Genomic DNA, 16,599 nt, shown 5'->3' with positions numbered 1-16,599 from the left:
TCCTCAGAAATCCACCGGAGTTTAAAATGCCAACACAAAGAAAGAGGAAGGTAACGGATATCCGGCCTAAATGAGTGAAATCCGGCGAAATTTCCGTCGGCAACGGAGCAATCCCAGAAGTGGAACGTCAAGGATATAGTCTAGGGTTTCTGCAATTCTCTAAATAATTGCTATGAGATATCTGGTTTAAGTTTTGATGCAAGTTAAAGGAGTAATTATTATATTGTTATTTATACTTATTATATTCAACAAGCACACACTTCAAACAGACGTGTAGAAATGGAAGCTTAAATATAAAGATCTGTTGCTTTTACTACCCTAAACGAAAATGACATATAAATAGATAGAAGGAAGCCTATTTATGATTAATTTCCTCCCAAATTCCTCCTTCCTTTTTCTGTAACACATTTTCTTCACCTTTTGAAAGCTGTGTTTTCTTCTACTGAAAGCTGCATCAACTACTGAAGAGTTTCTTGTCAGTAGCGTTAACGATAGAAGTATGAACAGAAGATGAGGTGGGATGGGATTTTAAAGGCTACCATGTAACTTTTCCCTCTTCGGTCCCCCTACAGGTTGTCTCATTGGAACTACTACGAGCTGTAGTTCCAATGAGACAACCTGTAGGGGACCGAAGAGGGAAAAGTTACATAGTATGCCATTAATGTTTCTAAGTTGAGAATTGTCTCTCTATCCAACTTTCTGTCTGCTATCCTCTTCCTGTCTTCTATCGTTACTCCTTCCTACCTTATGTCCTTACTTCCTTTTTCCCTAGATGCCGCCCCCTCTGCGCCCGGAGCACCTGGTGCACCATTAAGCGTAAAGGCATACGACATCAACGCGGACTACGTCCTGGTTGCCTGGAAACCCCCCAACACCGTCAATGAGATGGCAATCACCGGATACTTTGTAGATCGGTCAGTTTGCGCCCTGAAAACTCCTCAGGCTTTCTTTTTATAGCACAGCACACTAACATGAAAACAGACAAATAACAAATAACAGCCCTTTAGGCCAAGGACATTTTTAAAGGTATGATGTTGTCGTATTTATTTAAAGCTGCGCTCACCAGTATACTTTATATCAACTTTAGATCAAAGGAGTGTTATATAAAAGTGGTTGCTTATAATCACCAACAGTGATTACCAGCAGCTCTATGGAGCCGTTAGCCTCTTTTAGCTCGAAGTTTTACTGTTCAATCTGATGATTTATCGATAAGTTAATCAACAGAATCTAAAAAAATATATTTGCCATTCGATCGATTGTCTAATTAAATTGTCAAATCTTCTCAGGTTGCAGCTACAAAATATTTAAAGACGTTATTGGTAACTGCTAACCAGACTTCTGTGACGTTTCATAGATTAAAAGATTGATCAAAGACGGGATTGACAGATTGATCAGTAAAACAAAATACAGCTACTCACCATTTTTTTAGGTTTTAGGTGGTTTTATCTCAACATTTTTGTTTTCAGCAAGTGCTCTGCAAATTCTTTTTATTAGAATAAAAAACACAGGTTTATTGCCTAGTAGGTTTTTTTTTTTTAAATAAATGGAATTTCATAGAACCATAAACATAGTAAGAGAAAGAACAAACAAAACAGAAGTACTGCAAAATAATAAGAAGAAAGAATTATAAGAATATAACATTTTCAATTAAAAATATGTTTAAAAAAATATTTGTTTTAAAATGAAGAGGACGGAATTTGCTAAAAATTTCCTAAAGATGCGATTGTACACAGCACAATGAATATGTGCAATGTGTGAAAATAATAACATATCGTGTATATATATAATCACGCTTTCCTTTACGCAGTGGCAAGTTGGAAAAAAAAATTCTGTTTTTTTATTTATGAGTGAAAATGAATAGTTTGGGTGTCATTATACTGTCGATGTGTTCTCTGTGTAGGTGTGAATCTGGCAGCGACAAATGGGTCCAGTGCAACGATGCCCCTGTGAAGGTTTGTAAATACCCGGTGCACGGCCTGAAAGTGGGCCACTCCTACCACTTCCGGGTCAGGGCCGTGAACAGCACCGGCATCAGCAGGCCGTCCCGCAAGTCGGACAAAGTGACCGCCCTCGACGCTGCCGAGAGCGAGAGGCTGCAAGGTACCGATGAAGGTAAATACGAAATTCAAACCGGCAGGGTACGACTGTTACCTAACGGGTCTGTTGTTGTCGTTTCCTGCAACAGTGATTAAAATCGAAGGGAAATACGACATAGTGATCAAGGATGATGACCTGGAAGGTACGGTAGTATACAAAGACTGATCTGGGTTCAGAGATTTGCTTTTAATCCTTCTAAACCCCTTTTGTGTGTCCCTCTTTCCAAACTCATCAGCAGCATTGCATCCAACATCTTAAAAGAAGAGTTTCACTCTACATAAAAATGCAGTTAATAAAAAAAATAATTTATTCTTATCCACCTTAAAATGCTATCAACATCCTTATGCAGGCTGCACCATTAAATATCATAATCCAGTGATGTAATATACTATATGATTCTGAAATGGGTCATTCTGCATCCTGAGTACTTTTACTTTTTAATCTGCAGTTTTTTACTGATATTTTCTTTGAACTAACACAAAAAATCTCGGAGTGTCTATTGCGATGGCGATAAAAGACTATATATTGTGCAGCCCTACGTAAGGTAAATATGAATGCAGGACTTTTACTAGAGTATTTGTACACTGTAGTATTACTACTTTTAAATAGATAGTAAAAGATCTGGGTATTTCTTCCACCAGTGGAAAAATCTGTTATCTGTCAATCCTGCTCACATTTTTCATAGAATTCTGAATTCATTTTTTACATCACCTAATCTTTTTCCTTTACTCATATAAATGCTCCTTGATTCCTTAATTCTTTCTTTATTCTATAGGAGTGGTTCTCAACTTTTTTGAGTCGCGACCCCCTAGAATAATGAAGTTGGTGTTTGCGACTCCCCCTCCCCCCTCGACAACAACAGAGAGCTGCTAACCGCTGTAAACAGCTATTTCTACACGCCTCGCACTGTGTATTTGGAGCAAATTTTTGTGAATGCTCTGATTAATACATGTAAACAAATGCTTTGCTTTAATGACAGTTTAGTTTTAGTTTTAGCAGCTAGCACCTAGCCTTGTCCAATGTGCTCCAGGCTCTGTGGATGTGTTTCTGATTTGTTCTCTCCCCCAACCCACCTTCAGACCCCTTTCTGTGTTTCAGGACCTCCTGATTTAGAAATGTAGCTCTGAATATACCACATGAAATATACCAAACTCACACAGTAATGTAAAAGCCATTCCCCAGTGTAGAATGTTATTTAATGTAATTTCTCCCCAGCTATCTGCCGACCCCCAGACATTTTCTTTCGACCCCCTTGTGGGTCCCGACCCCCAGGTTGAGAACCACTATTCCATAGAATGTCTATAAAGAAAATAGGACTTTTCTACACTCTGACACCAAACAAGCTTCTCTCAAATGTTAAAACCTCTGAACACATCACGCTGGTCTAAAATGTATCTGCACTTTGATATCAAAACTGATCTGTCATCTGCTTTAACTTCTTCATTCTAATGCCACACAAAACAAACCATTTCCCCCCGTCTCCTCCGCTCCTAACTGTTGTGTCCCATCTTTGATTTAACTTCAACTCTTCCATTCATACTTTAATCGACTGAAGTGTTTTTTAATTGTTTTTTCTATTAAACCACTTAAAGTGCCGACATTTCTCTTTCTCTACTTTAACGCAAACCTTTAACACAAAAACTAAAAAACCCGTTGGTGTCATTTTATACAGCAGTCCACTGTAGAAGTCCCACATTTTGCTGCAATTCACTTCACTATTTTACAAACTTCCTTAGAGTTCAGAAGGGGTCACGTCTCTCTCTCTCTAGTCTATCTGTGCCTGGAGAGTTTTTCTTCTGTTCTAATTTCTCATCTTCCTTTTTAAAAAGCTAAAACATGATACTCCTTTTGTCTTGTGTTATAAATCCCGTTTTCGTTGAGTTACTGACTGGAATATGTTCCACCAAAATGTACCAAAATGTTGAATATAGTTTAGGAGTTCTCCGTAGGTTGTGACAGTGCACTACAACATATTCAATCTAATTTATTTTTTTCTTATTATTTGTTTAAATATATATTATTTTATTGTTTTTCAGTTGAATTTAAAATTTTAGTTTTTAAAGATTAAGAAAATCCACTGTTAAAAACACCGTGTTTTTTTTTCCAAGTTCAATAAATGCACCATCTTTCCAAAGTCAGTGAGTAATCATGTTAAATAATTGTGATATCAGTATTGACCAAAATAATCTGTCCATATTCTGAGATGAATGAGTATCTTCTTCTCCACCAGCTTCTAAGATTTGAACATCTTTTTATCTTTACAAAGCTAGAAGATGATTTGTTTCATTTGCATGCAACAGTCATCCCTCCCATGAGGTTTCGACAGCTCTTTAATGGCAATGGATACATTGTTAGTAGATGAGAATAATGACCGAAATATTCAGTTTTTTAGAAAGACAGAGAGAGAAGAGAACGAAACCCTGAATTGTCTGACTAATAGAGTATATGTCAGCTTAAAGGGGGACAGGACTCCAACTCTTTATTCAAATAAAAAAAATATATGCCCATGTCAACCAACTAGGGATTTAGCTCTCTAACTAAATCCATTTATATAATATATCATTATGAAAGACATTCTTTAAAACACTTAAGTTCAAAAAATACATACACTATGTGGGACTCCTGCAACAGGTGCTGCTGTATGTACTTTAGGCCTCAACACCGTTCACTCCCAATCTAGGCTATGTAACGATCCCGGGGGAGCCCACCGATGTGCACGCATCGGAGATTTTCAAATCGTATGTCGTGCTGAGCTGGAAGCCTCCCAGCCCTCGCGGACGAGCTCCGCTGTGGTACGTCATCGAGAAGGTGTGTGTCCCTTCACCTCTGGCCACCCGTTTCCATCAATGTAGCCCGAAGTTAAGCTCTGTACTGTACTGAAGAGATAAAGAAGACATTGACCTCTTAAACTCAGGGTTTTCCCTATCAGTGTCCCATTAAGTTTTTTTCATGTTTTTGATATATATTTTTTTCCAAACTGCTTGACAGCATCACATGCAGTTCTGCTCGTCCCAACTCTTCAGTGAAGCTATATAATGTTCATTTTGAAACTTTCATATATTTTTTTATGGCTGCTCCAATTATATCAAAATGTAAATATTACAGATGTCTTGCGCATCTTTTTAGACCTTCATTAGAAAAGGATATGTAGGTTTGAACAGCAGTTTTTTTGCTACACAACATGAGTATGCAATGATGGATTTACAGCTGAGTTTAAGAGGCTACATGTGTTTTTTTATGCTTATGTTAAATTCTAAGCACATGAACATTGGAGCACTAAACGCTCACCATGTGTCACGCACATTGTTGGGGCTCCACTTGTTTGTAGTAAATGCAAAATACAAATATGGCCAAAATAAAACTCCATGTGAAGGTCACAAACAATTTCCCATAAATAATTGACATTTAATCTGTATATTAGAAATGTAGATAATAAGGTAGCCCAAGTTATATATTGGCAGGATCAATATTGGGACAGATATATACGTATCTGCATACATGGCAGATATGCAAACATTTTTTTTCCATGTAGTGTATAGTTTAAACCTTATTTATCTCAGTTCACATTTAATATTTATCTTGTATTTCTTGTAGTTTTTTTATTTATAGTTATTTATAATAATTGAATTTTTAAGTAAGATTTACTGTTGAAAATGTACCCTTGTCTCCTTATATATCCTTGTCACAACTCTTTAGGTTCTGTCATGTTTTCTTGCCAAAAATGTCAATGAGAATTATTGTTATTCTGACACACACACACTTCATATCAATGTTATACTTTATTCAGAGTATGGCCAAACTTTATGACTTAATTGAGCCCCAACTATGCACCAACACACCCTGGAAGCTCCTCTTTGTGTTTGTGCTACATTGATGAGGTTGTCGCAGATGGCTGTACCTTCTCATGTCCCCCCCTCCTCCCCGACTCTTCCACAGTGCTTAGCAGGCACTGGAGCATGGCAGCGGATCAACACAGCAGTCAAACTGCACTCCCCTCGTTACCCGGTTTTTGATTTGCAAGACGGGCAAAAGTACCAGTTCCGAGTGTATTCGGTCAACTTGTACGGTTCCAGCGAGGCCTCCGAGCCCTCTGAGCCCATCCAAAAGGTGGATGAGGATGGTAAGGGCTGGGATCAGTGCACAGACTCTCAGACACACTGTCATATATACTACAAAGTACAATACACATAAATACACATACATACAAACTTGTGCACACAGAAAGAAAAGTAAGAGCTGATGCTTTTATCTATTCTATTTGTTTTAACACTGCTAATAAGTCACATTTTCTAGATTTCATTTCATAAAAGATTAACAAACTTTTTCTCTAAGGAGGACATTTAAAATTGATCACAGTCATTAGTGTAACAAATGAAATATGTTCAATTTGTTCACAACAAAATATATTGACTATGAAACAAAATCCATATTTAAGTGAAAACAAATCTACAGTGTGCTGGGAAGAAATGTTGAAATATTGGGTTGCTTTCAAGTGCAAAATAAGGGGACGTGTCACAGTTGTCAATTTTTATTTCCCAAAATTGTAGCTATTCAGTGTCTCCCCGTACAGCCTAATGTTCTCACCCAGAATTTAGTTGTTGTCAAAATGGAAATGCCTCTAAAACAGTGTCTTTTTTTATCAGAATAAACACCACAAAAAACATCCTGAACTACAAACACACAAATGCATCTGCAAACACAAACACATGATATTGACCTTTTGTTAAAAGCGAATCACTGTTTGTTCCAGGTACGGAGCTGCCAATTGGTATGTACAGTTTAATGGAAACACATTTTTAAAAGCGCTGTTTCGCGCTGCTGTAACGTCACAAATTAGTTCACTTGTCCACTGTGTGTGTGTTCTAACCATGAGTGATTAGCAGAGCACACAGGGAAATAAATACTATTTGTATACAGTTCTTTGTATTGTGGCCTATTTAAACTTTAGAACCAGACTTTATCATATATTTCAGACATGCTTTCTCCATTATCCGGTGTCTCTCGAAGTTTAGCTCCGATGTCAGCTTGTACCCTGCATGAATTGTTTTGCATTTATTATATGTCAAATACAGTATATATAAAACATGCTTATACTTGTACTTTTATATCAAAACCTTCTTTTCCCATTGAAGCATCAAAGCAGAAATTTTCTGAACTCGAGAGTGTATGAAGTTTACAAAAAAAGTGCTTACATTTTATGGAGAGGCCAAGTTAAACCTTCTCCTAATCAAATCTCTATCACATCCGTCTGATCAAACCCATTCTAACATCACATTATGTAATTCCACATGATCTTTAAAACGACCACCACATGTTGTGTTGAACCCAGTTTCACAGACTCAAACTCACTCTGTTCTTGTACAATGATCGCTCACTTTTCATTGAAAACACCACAAAGACAAACCATTGAAATTTTAAGTGGCAGTCATTTTGTAACCTTTAGTATGTGGTAGATACAAATGTGAAAATCAGACCTGCAGTACGTAAAGTGAAAAGCATATGGATGGAAATCAGCACATTGCTTCCAGAAAGTGTAGATGGTGTGAAAAAGTGTTTGAAAAAGTCAGGAAATATAAATTCCTGATGTGTTTGTGTCTGAGTCACACTGATGTGGTAAAGCGAGCCCCCTTTGGTACATATCTGCATACAGATGTTCCTGTTTTTTCCACTTCACTTGAAATGTTGAAAGTAGTTTTTTTGTACATTACGTATAATTTTGAAATGTAACTCTTAAATGTTGATCCATTTTTTTAACACATCAATTAAAGGCAGAACACATACTTACAAATTAAACCATTAATATAATTGATTGTATCATCACTGGTATTTAATAATAATTCTATTCCCCCCTGGTCAGGCGTCCCGTCTGCTCCCGGTCAGGTTGTTGCCACCAGAAACACCAAGTCGTCTGTGTTTGTGCAGTGGGATGCTCCCAAATATCTGAAAAACCTCATGGGTTACTACATCGATGGCCGCATTGCAGGATCCAAGGAGTGGTTCCCCTGTAACCACAAACCCTTTAAACACAACAGGTAAGTGTTCTACTAACAGAGTCCTGCTGTGGTTCAAAAGTAAAAGAGGTCTTACAAGACGTTGCGTAGCAAAACGTCTCCTGTGAAAAAAGAGAATGAGAAACCAAGTCATGAGTCTGAGTTTTTAAATCACTTATATCTATCTTTCTACCATAAACTAAATAAAACTAATAAAATACCATTTTCTGCATAACTCAAATGCGGGCAGTGACTTTGACTCTTTTTTAGTTCTTGTTAACAGTGTTGGCAATCAACTGTTTTGTGGCTGTGCTCTGATATAATACCGCAGTGATTTATTGTGATCTACTGTATAGCCAACTTCACAAAGCTATTGCATTTATTCCGACTTTGTGATATCAGCAAATATATCATTGGCCAACGAATCGATACAATATCGTATTGTGATAAAACTTGTGATTTACGTGGCCGGGTTGGTTCAGTGGGTAGAGCAGGCGCACATATATGGAGGTGTATGCCTCGACGCAGAAGGGCCAGGGTTCGAGTCCGTCCTGAGACAATTTCCTGCATGTCATCCCCCTCTCTCTCCCCCTTCATATCTTGCTGTTCTTTCCATTAAAGGTTGAAATGACCCGAAAAAATCTTTAAAAAAAAAAGGAAAAACTTGTGATTTACACCCCTAACTATCAGGCACTGAAGATCATCATGGCAACAACTTTTAATTGTATGTGATTCAAATGGAAATTAAATGTGTCTCAGGTTTGTGGTCCACGGCCTGATCCCCGGGGAGAGCTACACGTTCCGTGTCCAAGCAGTCAACGTGTATGGCCTCAGTGAGGAGTCTCAGGAGTCCTCTTCCATCACTGTGGAGCCAGCCCTCGGTGAGAGCAGCATCACGTTCATAATGAACTGTTAAATCAGTGTAACATAATAAAGCCAGTAGGTTGTATAGAAAATGTTGGATCCATATGAAAGTGCATTGGTAAATACAGTATGTACCTGGAAACAAGAGGTGATAAGACTACCACAGTGTCAGAAACGTCATCAAAGTTTATGCTCATTTCATTATTCTGTCCAGGCAAGGGGGTGGAATATGGTATGTATGAAATAGTTGTGTAGATTTTCTCCCCCCTGACTTACCCACAGCTCCCACTTTGTCCACTTTCACTTTGCATTATGGGTTTTAATCACAAAACTGTGTATTTTCACCACACAGTAGTAACAAAATGCACTGTGTGGTGTCAGAAAGACCACAAAAACACTTGTATATAAATCTGCTGTGCAGTTACATTACAATTACACTATTGTTGTTGAGGTTATATGAATCTAGTTTGAAAAAACAAATGCATGAGCACAGCTCACAGTGAACCGAAATAATCAAACTCTGATGTATTTTCTCATTAAATACTTTTTACAACTCTCTATAAGGGTGCCAGTTAAGTATCTTATCTTGTTATCTTATCTCATATTAAAAATTAAATACTTTATGTGATTCAGCAACTCCCAGCGCTCCCTTCGGCATCACCCTGCTGAGCTGTGACGGCTCCTCCATGACTTTGGCCTGGAAGAAACCCAAACACTTTGGCGGCTCCAAAGTCAACGCTTACTACATCGACAAGAGAAACGCCGACTCTTTGGTTTGGAAGGAGGTCAACCTGGTGGCCGTCAAGGAGAGAATCTGCACTGTGAGTGGCATCAATCAGACGCAAAATCATACAGTAAAAGAAAATAATACATGTGTGTTTGTTTGGGGAACTTTAATCAAGAACTTTTACAGATCTGAATGTAATGAGTTAAAATTAGCACAACCTTTAACATCTACAGCATTAAAATGCAACAGACATTAACACAGCAGGAATATTAATCCAGAAATGTCAGATATAATAGCAAAACACTGACAGGGAACATTTTACTGCAAAATGAGTACTGTTCATACTTGAATACTTGCATATGTTTACTCAAGTAAGGTTTTAAATGCAGGACTAGTAGAGTATTTTAACAGTGTGGTATTCATACTTTTACTTTATAAAGGATCATAATACTCCTTCCACCTCTGGTATCGGACCAGTTATTCATTGAATCTTTGTGTATCTTTAGGTTGACAATCTGACCGAGGGAACCTTCTACGAGTTCAAGGTCCAGGCCGCTAACATGGCCGGTGTCGGCGTGCCCTCTGCTCCCAGCGCCCCGATGAAATGTGAAGCTTGGACCATGGAAGAGCCAGGTGGGAGAGCCATCACTGCTGGTTCATAGAAACCATACAAGAACAATTAAAGTCAGAACTAAACAGCATATATATATGTGTGTGTATATATGTATGTATGTATATGTGTGTGTGTGTGTGTGTATATATATATATATATATATATATATATATATATATATATATATATATATATATATATTTGAAAAGCTTTTATAAGCCCGAAGGTTATAGAAATATCTCAACCTCCCTAAATGTTTAACCCGTATCACAGACCACAATATGCAGCCAAACTACAGACAGAACTCCAAAACAGACTTCTCTTTTGTCCTGCTCATGTTTTTTATTTTACCTGACCTGCAGGCCCGGCCTACGACCTGAGCTTCAGTGAGGTCAGAGGTCAGTCCCTCGTCCTCCTGTGGAAGGCTCCAGTCTACACCGGAGCCAGTGCCGTCACTGGATATTTGGTGGACATGGCCAATAAGGGCTCATCAGAGTTTGTTACTCTGACTCAGGAAGCTGTCAACCACTGTTACCTGAAGGTAGGAGACCGACCGCCCACCGAATAAATTATCCTATAACTTAAACTGTTTGGCCTTTATTGAAAGTTTGAATTATAAACTTGGGTTTAAGTTAGTATAGTCGTGTCACACTGTTTCCATGGTTTCCTGCAGGTGACTGGTCTGAAAGAAGGTGAAACCTACGTGTTCAGAGTTCGTTCTGTCAATGCGGCAGGTGTTGGAAAACCTTCCCAGTTGTCTGAGCCGATCTGTGCCAAAGCTCTTCCAGGTAACAACAACGTAACGCGCTCATTGATACCACAACTTGATTTGCGTATAAATTAAATCATTTAAGTGAATAATATGAAAATCCTGGATCTTGGCTCAACAAACTAAGGTGCAAAGACATACCCAAATTACCTCAGAATGCACTCTTCCTGAATGTGGATTTGAATGTTACTGTATATTTAAGATATATTTAGAAAATTTTCCGTGTAGTTTCTCAGACAACCGAGTTATTCATGTTCACAGGCACTCAGGAGATTGTGGCTGGCGTGGACGAGGAAACTGGAGACGTCTTCCTGTCTTTTGAGGCCTGTGAGATCTGTGAGACGTCCAAGTTTGTGTGGTCGAAGAACTACAAAGCCATCGGCGAGTGCCCCAGGGTGGCCGTCACAAAGAAGGGCAGAACGTAAGCTCGGAACCCAGCGTTTATTTCTTTAGTCACAGAACGAACGATTGTCTTTAAAGGTCCCATATCATGCTCATTTTCAGATTCATACTTATATTTCAGGGTTTCTACTAGACCTGTTTACATGCTTTAATGTTACAAAAACACATTCTTTTTCTCATACTGTCCATCTGAATATACCTATATCACCCTCTGTTTGAAACACTGCACTCTCTGAGTCTCTGCACCGTCACTGCAGCCGGGGAACGACTGTAACGGCACTTTCTACATATGTTTAGTGTAGTTCACATCACAACCGTACAGAAGTCCTAACGGCTCTTTTAAGGGCACAGTTTCTTAAAACAGACTGTGTGTATTTCGGTTTGCAGTGTTTTGATACTTTCACAGTTTTTATACAGCAGCTCGACCTGCTTTATAAACAAAAAAGACATGGAAATCTCACTTTTTACAATATGGGACCTTTTAAAGAATGAATTACTGCAAAGAGGCACTCATTCAGGAAACAGAGCAGAGCAAACAGTGTGTTCCTCCCTCGAGGCTTCGTCTGGTTCGCTCTGTCAGCTGACTCACAATGACCTTGTGCTGCTGAACAGAAAAAGGTTTCTCTGTTTCCTGTTTTTAGTGTTCACCATCAAATATAAGAAGTCATAAGTTAAAGACAGGCACAAGCAATCGTTTGGTACAACAGTGGCGAGGAAAACCTTCCTTTTAGGCAGAAACCTCAGACAGACCCAGGCTCTTTGTGGGCGTCATCTGTTGCTGCCGGTTTGGACAGATACACTGATACAGACATGTTTGATTTTTATTTGGCCCTTTTAATTATTTTTAGATGCTAATACTGTTGTTCTTTTACTCAAATTAAAAAGTTAAATAAAAGTACAATTATGAATGCATGAATTTGACCTTTCTACACTTTGCTACTAGCATTGCTACTTAAGTACATAAGTAAAAGATCTGTGTACTTCTTCCACCCTGTAAAACTCACTAAAAGACTTGAGGTCATGTTAGCTTCACATTTAATATGAATTAATTGACTGAATGTGTACTTACTGAACACCTTTTCTATTTGACACATAATTAGTGTTACATTTCATAGTTCTTTTTTTCAGGACACCTCCTGGGAAATTATCAGAAAATAGAGAGGGAATTACAGATCCTTGAAAGAAAGCAACAAAAATGTGACAAATGTACAGTGAAATGCTCATCTTAAACTAAACAACTTTTCGATATGCTTTACAATTGCACTAAGAAAAGCCTGTAAACTTTGTTTTGAAATAAAAATAATTGGATATTAATTGGCTTCTGTGTTTTGTGTCTCAGTTCCAGACTGACTTTCTCCAGCCCTGATAAAGACGATCTGGGCGCATACTCTGTGATCGTCACGGACACCAATGGAGTCTCTGCCAGCCACACTCTGACTGAGGACGGTGGGTCTTTTCAGTACTTCTCGTTAGGCTTTGTTGTTGAGATTTGTCCGTTGCTCATGTTTGTTGTCTTGAATCCGTTCTGCAGCCCTGAACACCATGCTGGAGCTCAGCTATGCCATCAGACATCCAAGTGAGTATTGTGCATTACCAGCAGACCTCCTGTATCACTTTAATGGACACTGTGTCATAAGGATCTACTTTTTGTGTGTCGTTTGTTTCTGTGCAGTTGTTCCTCTGAAACACGGTCTGAACTATGAGGTTTTGGAGAAGGGTCACGTGCGCTTCTGGCTGCAGGCCGTCAAACTGTCCTCCTCTGTATCCTACAGGTTCATCGTTAACGACAAGGAGGTCACATCTGGGGAGGTATTAAATCACTGTTTGAGTCTTCAACATTATACAATTCCAGCTGTTTTTTGAGGTCTATAGGTTTGACATAATATTGCTCTTAAAGTGCTCATATTATGCTTTTTCCTTTTCCTTTATAGTGTTATATATCTTTATGTGCACGTTATAGGTTTACAAAGTGAAAAAGCCCAAAAGTCCCCCCCAAAGGGACTTACCATCTCCAACAGAAAACACTGTTCACAAACTGCTCCAAACAGCTCTGTTGTAGTCCAGCCTTTACTTCAGAGACAAATGTGGTCACTTTGTAACACACGTTATAATGCTCGCCTAGCTACTAGCGTGGCATGCCCTCATACTCTGCAACTGACAAGCTAGCAGTACTTACTGCGCATGTGTGACTCCCAACAAAGATGGAACAGAAGTGAGAGGTCTCACTCTGTAGCTAAAACAGAGAGCTCAACACACAGGGTGAAAAGAGGAGCTGCAGCAATGTGCAGTACAACAAATACAGTGGGGCAAAAAAGTATTTAGTCAGCCACCAATTGTGCAAGTTCTCCCACTTAAAAAGATGAGAGAGGCCTGTAATTTTCATCATAGGTACACTTCAACTATGAGAGACAAAATGAGAAAAAAAATCCAGAAAATCACATTGTAGGATTTTTAATGAATTTATTTGCAAATTATGGTGGAAAATAAGTATTTGGTCAATAACAAAAGTTAATCTCAATACTTTGTTATATACCCTTTGTTGGCAATGACAGAGGTCAAACGTTTTCTGTAAGTCTTCACAAGGTTTTCACACACTGTTGCTGGTATTTTGGCCCATTCCTCCATGCAGATCTCCTCTAGAGCAGTGATGTTTTGGGGCTGTCGCTGGGCAACACGGACTTTCAACTCCCTCCAAAGATTTTCTATGGGGTTGAGATCTGGAGACTGGCTAGGCCACTCCAGGACCTTAAAATGCTTCTTACGAAGCCACTCCTTCGTTGCCCGGGCGGTGTGTTTGGGATCATTGTCACGCTGAAAGATCCAGCCACGTTTCATCTTCAATGCCCTTGCTGATGGAAGGAGGTTTTCACTCAAAATCTCACGATACATGGCCCCATTCATTCTTTCCTTTACACGGATCAGTCGTCCTGGTCCCTTTGCAGAAAAACAGCCCCAAAGCATGATGTTTCCAACGCCATGCTTCACAGTAGGTATGGTGTTTTTTGGATGCAACTCCAATTCTAGACCATATGACATTCTCCCAATCCTCTTCTGGATCATCCAAATGCTCTCTAGCAAACTCCAGACGGGCCTAGACATGTACTGGCTTAAGCAGGGGGACATGTCTGGCACTGCAGGATTTGAGTCCCTGGCGTCGTAGTGTGTTACTGATGGTAGCCTTTGTTACTTTGGTCCCAGCTCTCTGCAGGTCATTCACTAGGTCCCCCCGTGTGGCTCTGGGATTTTTGCTCACCGTTCTTGTGATCATTTTGACCCCACGGGGTGAGATCTTGCGTGGAGCCCCGGATCGAGGGAGATTATTAGTGGTCTTGTATGTCTTCCATTTTCTTATAATTGTTCCCACAGTTGATTTCTTCACACCAAGCTGCTTACCTATTGCAGATTCAGTCTTCCCAGCCTGGTGCAGGTCTACAATTTTGTTTCTGGTGTCCTTTGACAGCTCTTTGGTCTTGGCCATAGTGGAGTTTGGAGTGTGACAGTTTGAGGTTGTGGACAGGTGTCTTTTATACTGATAACAAGTTCAAACAGGTGCCATTAATACAGGTAACGAGTGGAGGACAGAGGAGCCTCTTAAAGAAGAAATGACAGGTCTGTGAGAGCCAGAAATCTTGCTTGTTTGTATGTGACCAAATACTTATTTTCCCGAGGAATTTGCAAATAAATTCATAAAAAATCCTACAATGTGATTTTCTGGATTTTGTTTCTCATTTTGTCTCTCATAGTTGAAGTGTACCTATGATGAAAATTACAGGCCTCTCTCATCTTTTTAAGTGGGAGAACTTGAACAATTGGTGGCTGACTAAATACTTTTTTGCCTCACTGTACATGGTGTTTTCTGAAAATTAAACCACATAAACCTATTCTAGTACAACCTCTAAATACAATTATGAACCTGAAAATGAGCATAATATGAGCACTTTAAAGCTGTGACAGATTTGAACATAATTTCTTAATGTAGTGTGCATATAAATCTTCTTTTCCTCTCAGGGAATCAAGATCAGTCACGATGTGGCCACAGGGGTCATCCAGATGACGTTGGATCATTTCACCAGAGCCAACGATGGCACTTACACCGTCCAGATCCACGATGGCAAGGCCAAAGCCCAGAGCTCCCTGGTCATGGTGGGAGACGGTGAGGCTCTCTTCCTCCTCACATAACTGTCACAGATTTGCTGATTCATTCAGTCATTCATCAGATAAACATAATCATACAGCATATTAAAATGTGAAAAAAGAGTTTAAGTATGATTTATATGGAATTAACATCTTTGAGAACATTTTTATTTTCTGTGTCCAAATTCATTTTAAGTTAATATACCATTTAATTCTCTTATAGGAGTAGCTTTATCATAGTCCCCAAGTGAACAGTTGTTTTTTGTAGCATGCTAAGGTTTTTTCTTAAACTCAACCATATGTTAATAGTTTTACTTTTACTTTACTTAAGTAGTATTAGAGGAAGCCTCATCAGAAGAAGTAAATAAACCATCATGCATATAACTTAATGGTGTATTCGCTGTGCCAGAGGTTTTTCAATCTGAGAAAAGTAGCTTTTGGATGGGGGGGGGGCAGAAAAAAAAACCCTCATAGTTGCACCTTCAAAATACTGTATCAGCTGTTTGTTTTTCAGCCTTCTTTTGACATATTTTTGTTTAATCTTTAAATGATTTGGCAGAAGCAGAATGTTAAATTAATGCTGAACATATCACCTGTGGAAAGTAACTAAGTACATTTAGGCAAGTACTGTATGTCCATTTTCTGCTACTTTATACTTCTACTCCACTACATTTATCTGACAGCTGTAGTCACTTTGAAGATAAAGATTTTACATACAAAATATATACTCATGGTGCATTACAGATTCATTACTGTAGATTAAAATACCCAACAGTATTACAAATAGTTTAGAATTCCTTAATTGTGACTAGCTAAAATGTAAAATGCTGCTTGCACAGTAATGCCTGTGTAACAATAATTCCAATAATATAATGTCACACTGACAGGGATTCTGTTGCCTAATGAGTACTTTTACTTATGATACTTTAAATACATTTTACTGCTAATACTTTTACAATTCTACTTGAGTAAGTTTTTGAATGCAAGAAGACTTTTACTTGTA

The 16,599-nt window shown here is 38.7% G+C and overlaps 1 protein-coding gene across 1 annotated transcript in view; it reads left to right on the top strand.

Annotated features, from left to right (window-relative positions):
- myom2a (myomesin 2a) overlaps positions 1 to 16,599 on the top strand; it is a 41,515-nt gene that overhangs the window by 17,777 nt on the left and 7,139 nt on the right. Inside the window, exons 10-25 of the mRNA XM_078273811.1 lie at positions 773 to 914; positions 1,901 to 2,100; positions 2,186 to 2,239; positions 4,778 to 4,905; positions 6,034 to 6,218; positions 7,938 to 8,129; positions 8,847 to 8,968; positions 9,585 to 9,772; positions 10,185 to 10,311; positions 10,654 to 10,832; positions 10,965 to 11,079; positions 11,322 to 11,481; positions 12,802 to 12,908; positions 12,994 to 13,038; positions 13,135 to 13,271; positions 15,471 to 15,615. Coding sequence (XP_078129937.1) covers positions 773 to 914; positions 1,901 to 2,100; positions 2,186 to 2,239; positions 4,778 to 4,905; positions 6,034 to 6,218; positions 7,938 to 8,129; positions 8,847 to 8,968; positions 9,585 to 9,772; positions 10,185 to 10,311; positions 10,654 to 10,832; positions 10,965 to 11,079; positions 11,322 to 11,481; positions 12,802 to 12,908; positions 12,994 to 13,038; positions 13,135 to 13,271; positions 15,471 to 15,615 — 2,226 coding nt within the window. The remainder of the gene's footprint in view (positions 1 to 772; positions 915 to 1,900; positions 2,101 to 2,185; positions 2,240 to 4,777; positions 4,906 to 6,033; positions 6,219 to 7,937; positions 8,130 to 8,846; positions 8,969 to 9,584; positions 9,773 to 10,184; positions 10,312 to 10,653; positions 10,833 to 10,964; positions 11,080 to 11,321; positions 11,482 to 12,801; positions 12,909 to 12,993; positions 13,039 to 13,134; positions 13,272 to 15,470; positions 15,616 to 16,599) is intronic.

Source organism: Sander vitreus, chromosome 2, assembly GCF_031162955.1.
Source record: "Sander vitreus isolate 19-12246 chromosome 2, sanVit1, whole genome shotgun sequence".
NCBI classification, from domain to species: domain Eukaryota; kingdom Metazoa; phylum Chordata; class Actinopteri; order Perciformes; family Percidae; genus Sander; species Sander vitreus.
This window is presented reverse-complemented; position numbering and strand designations above follow the sequence as displayed.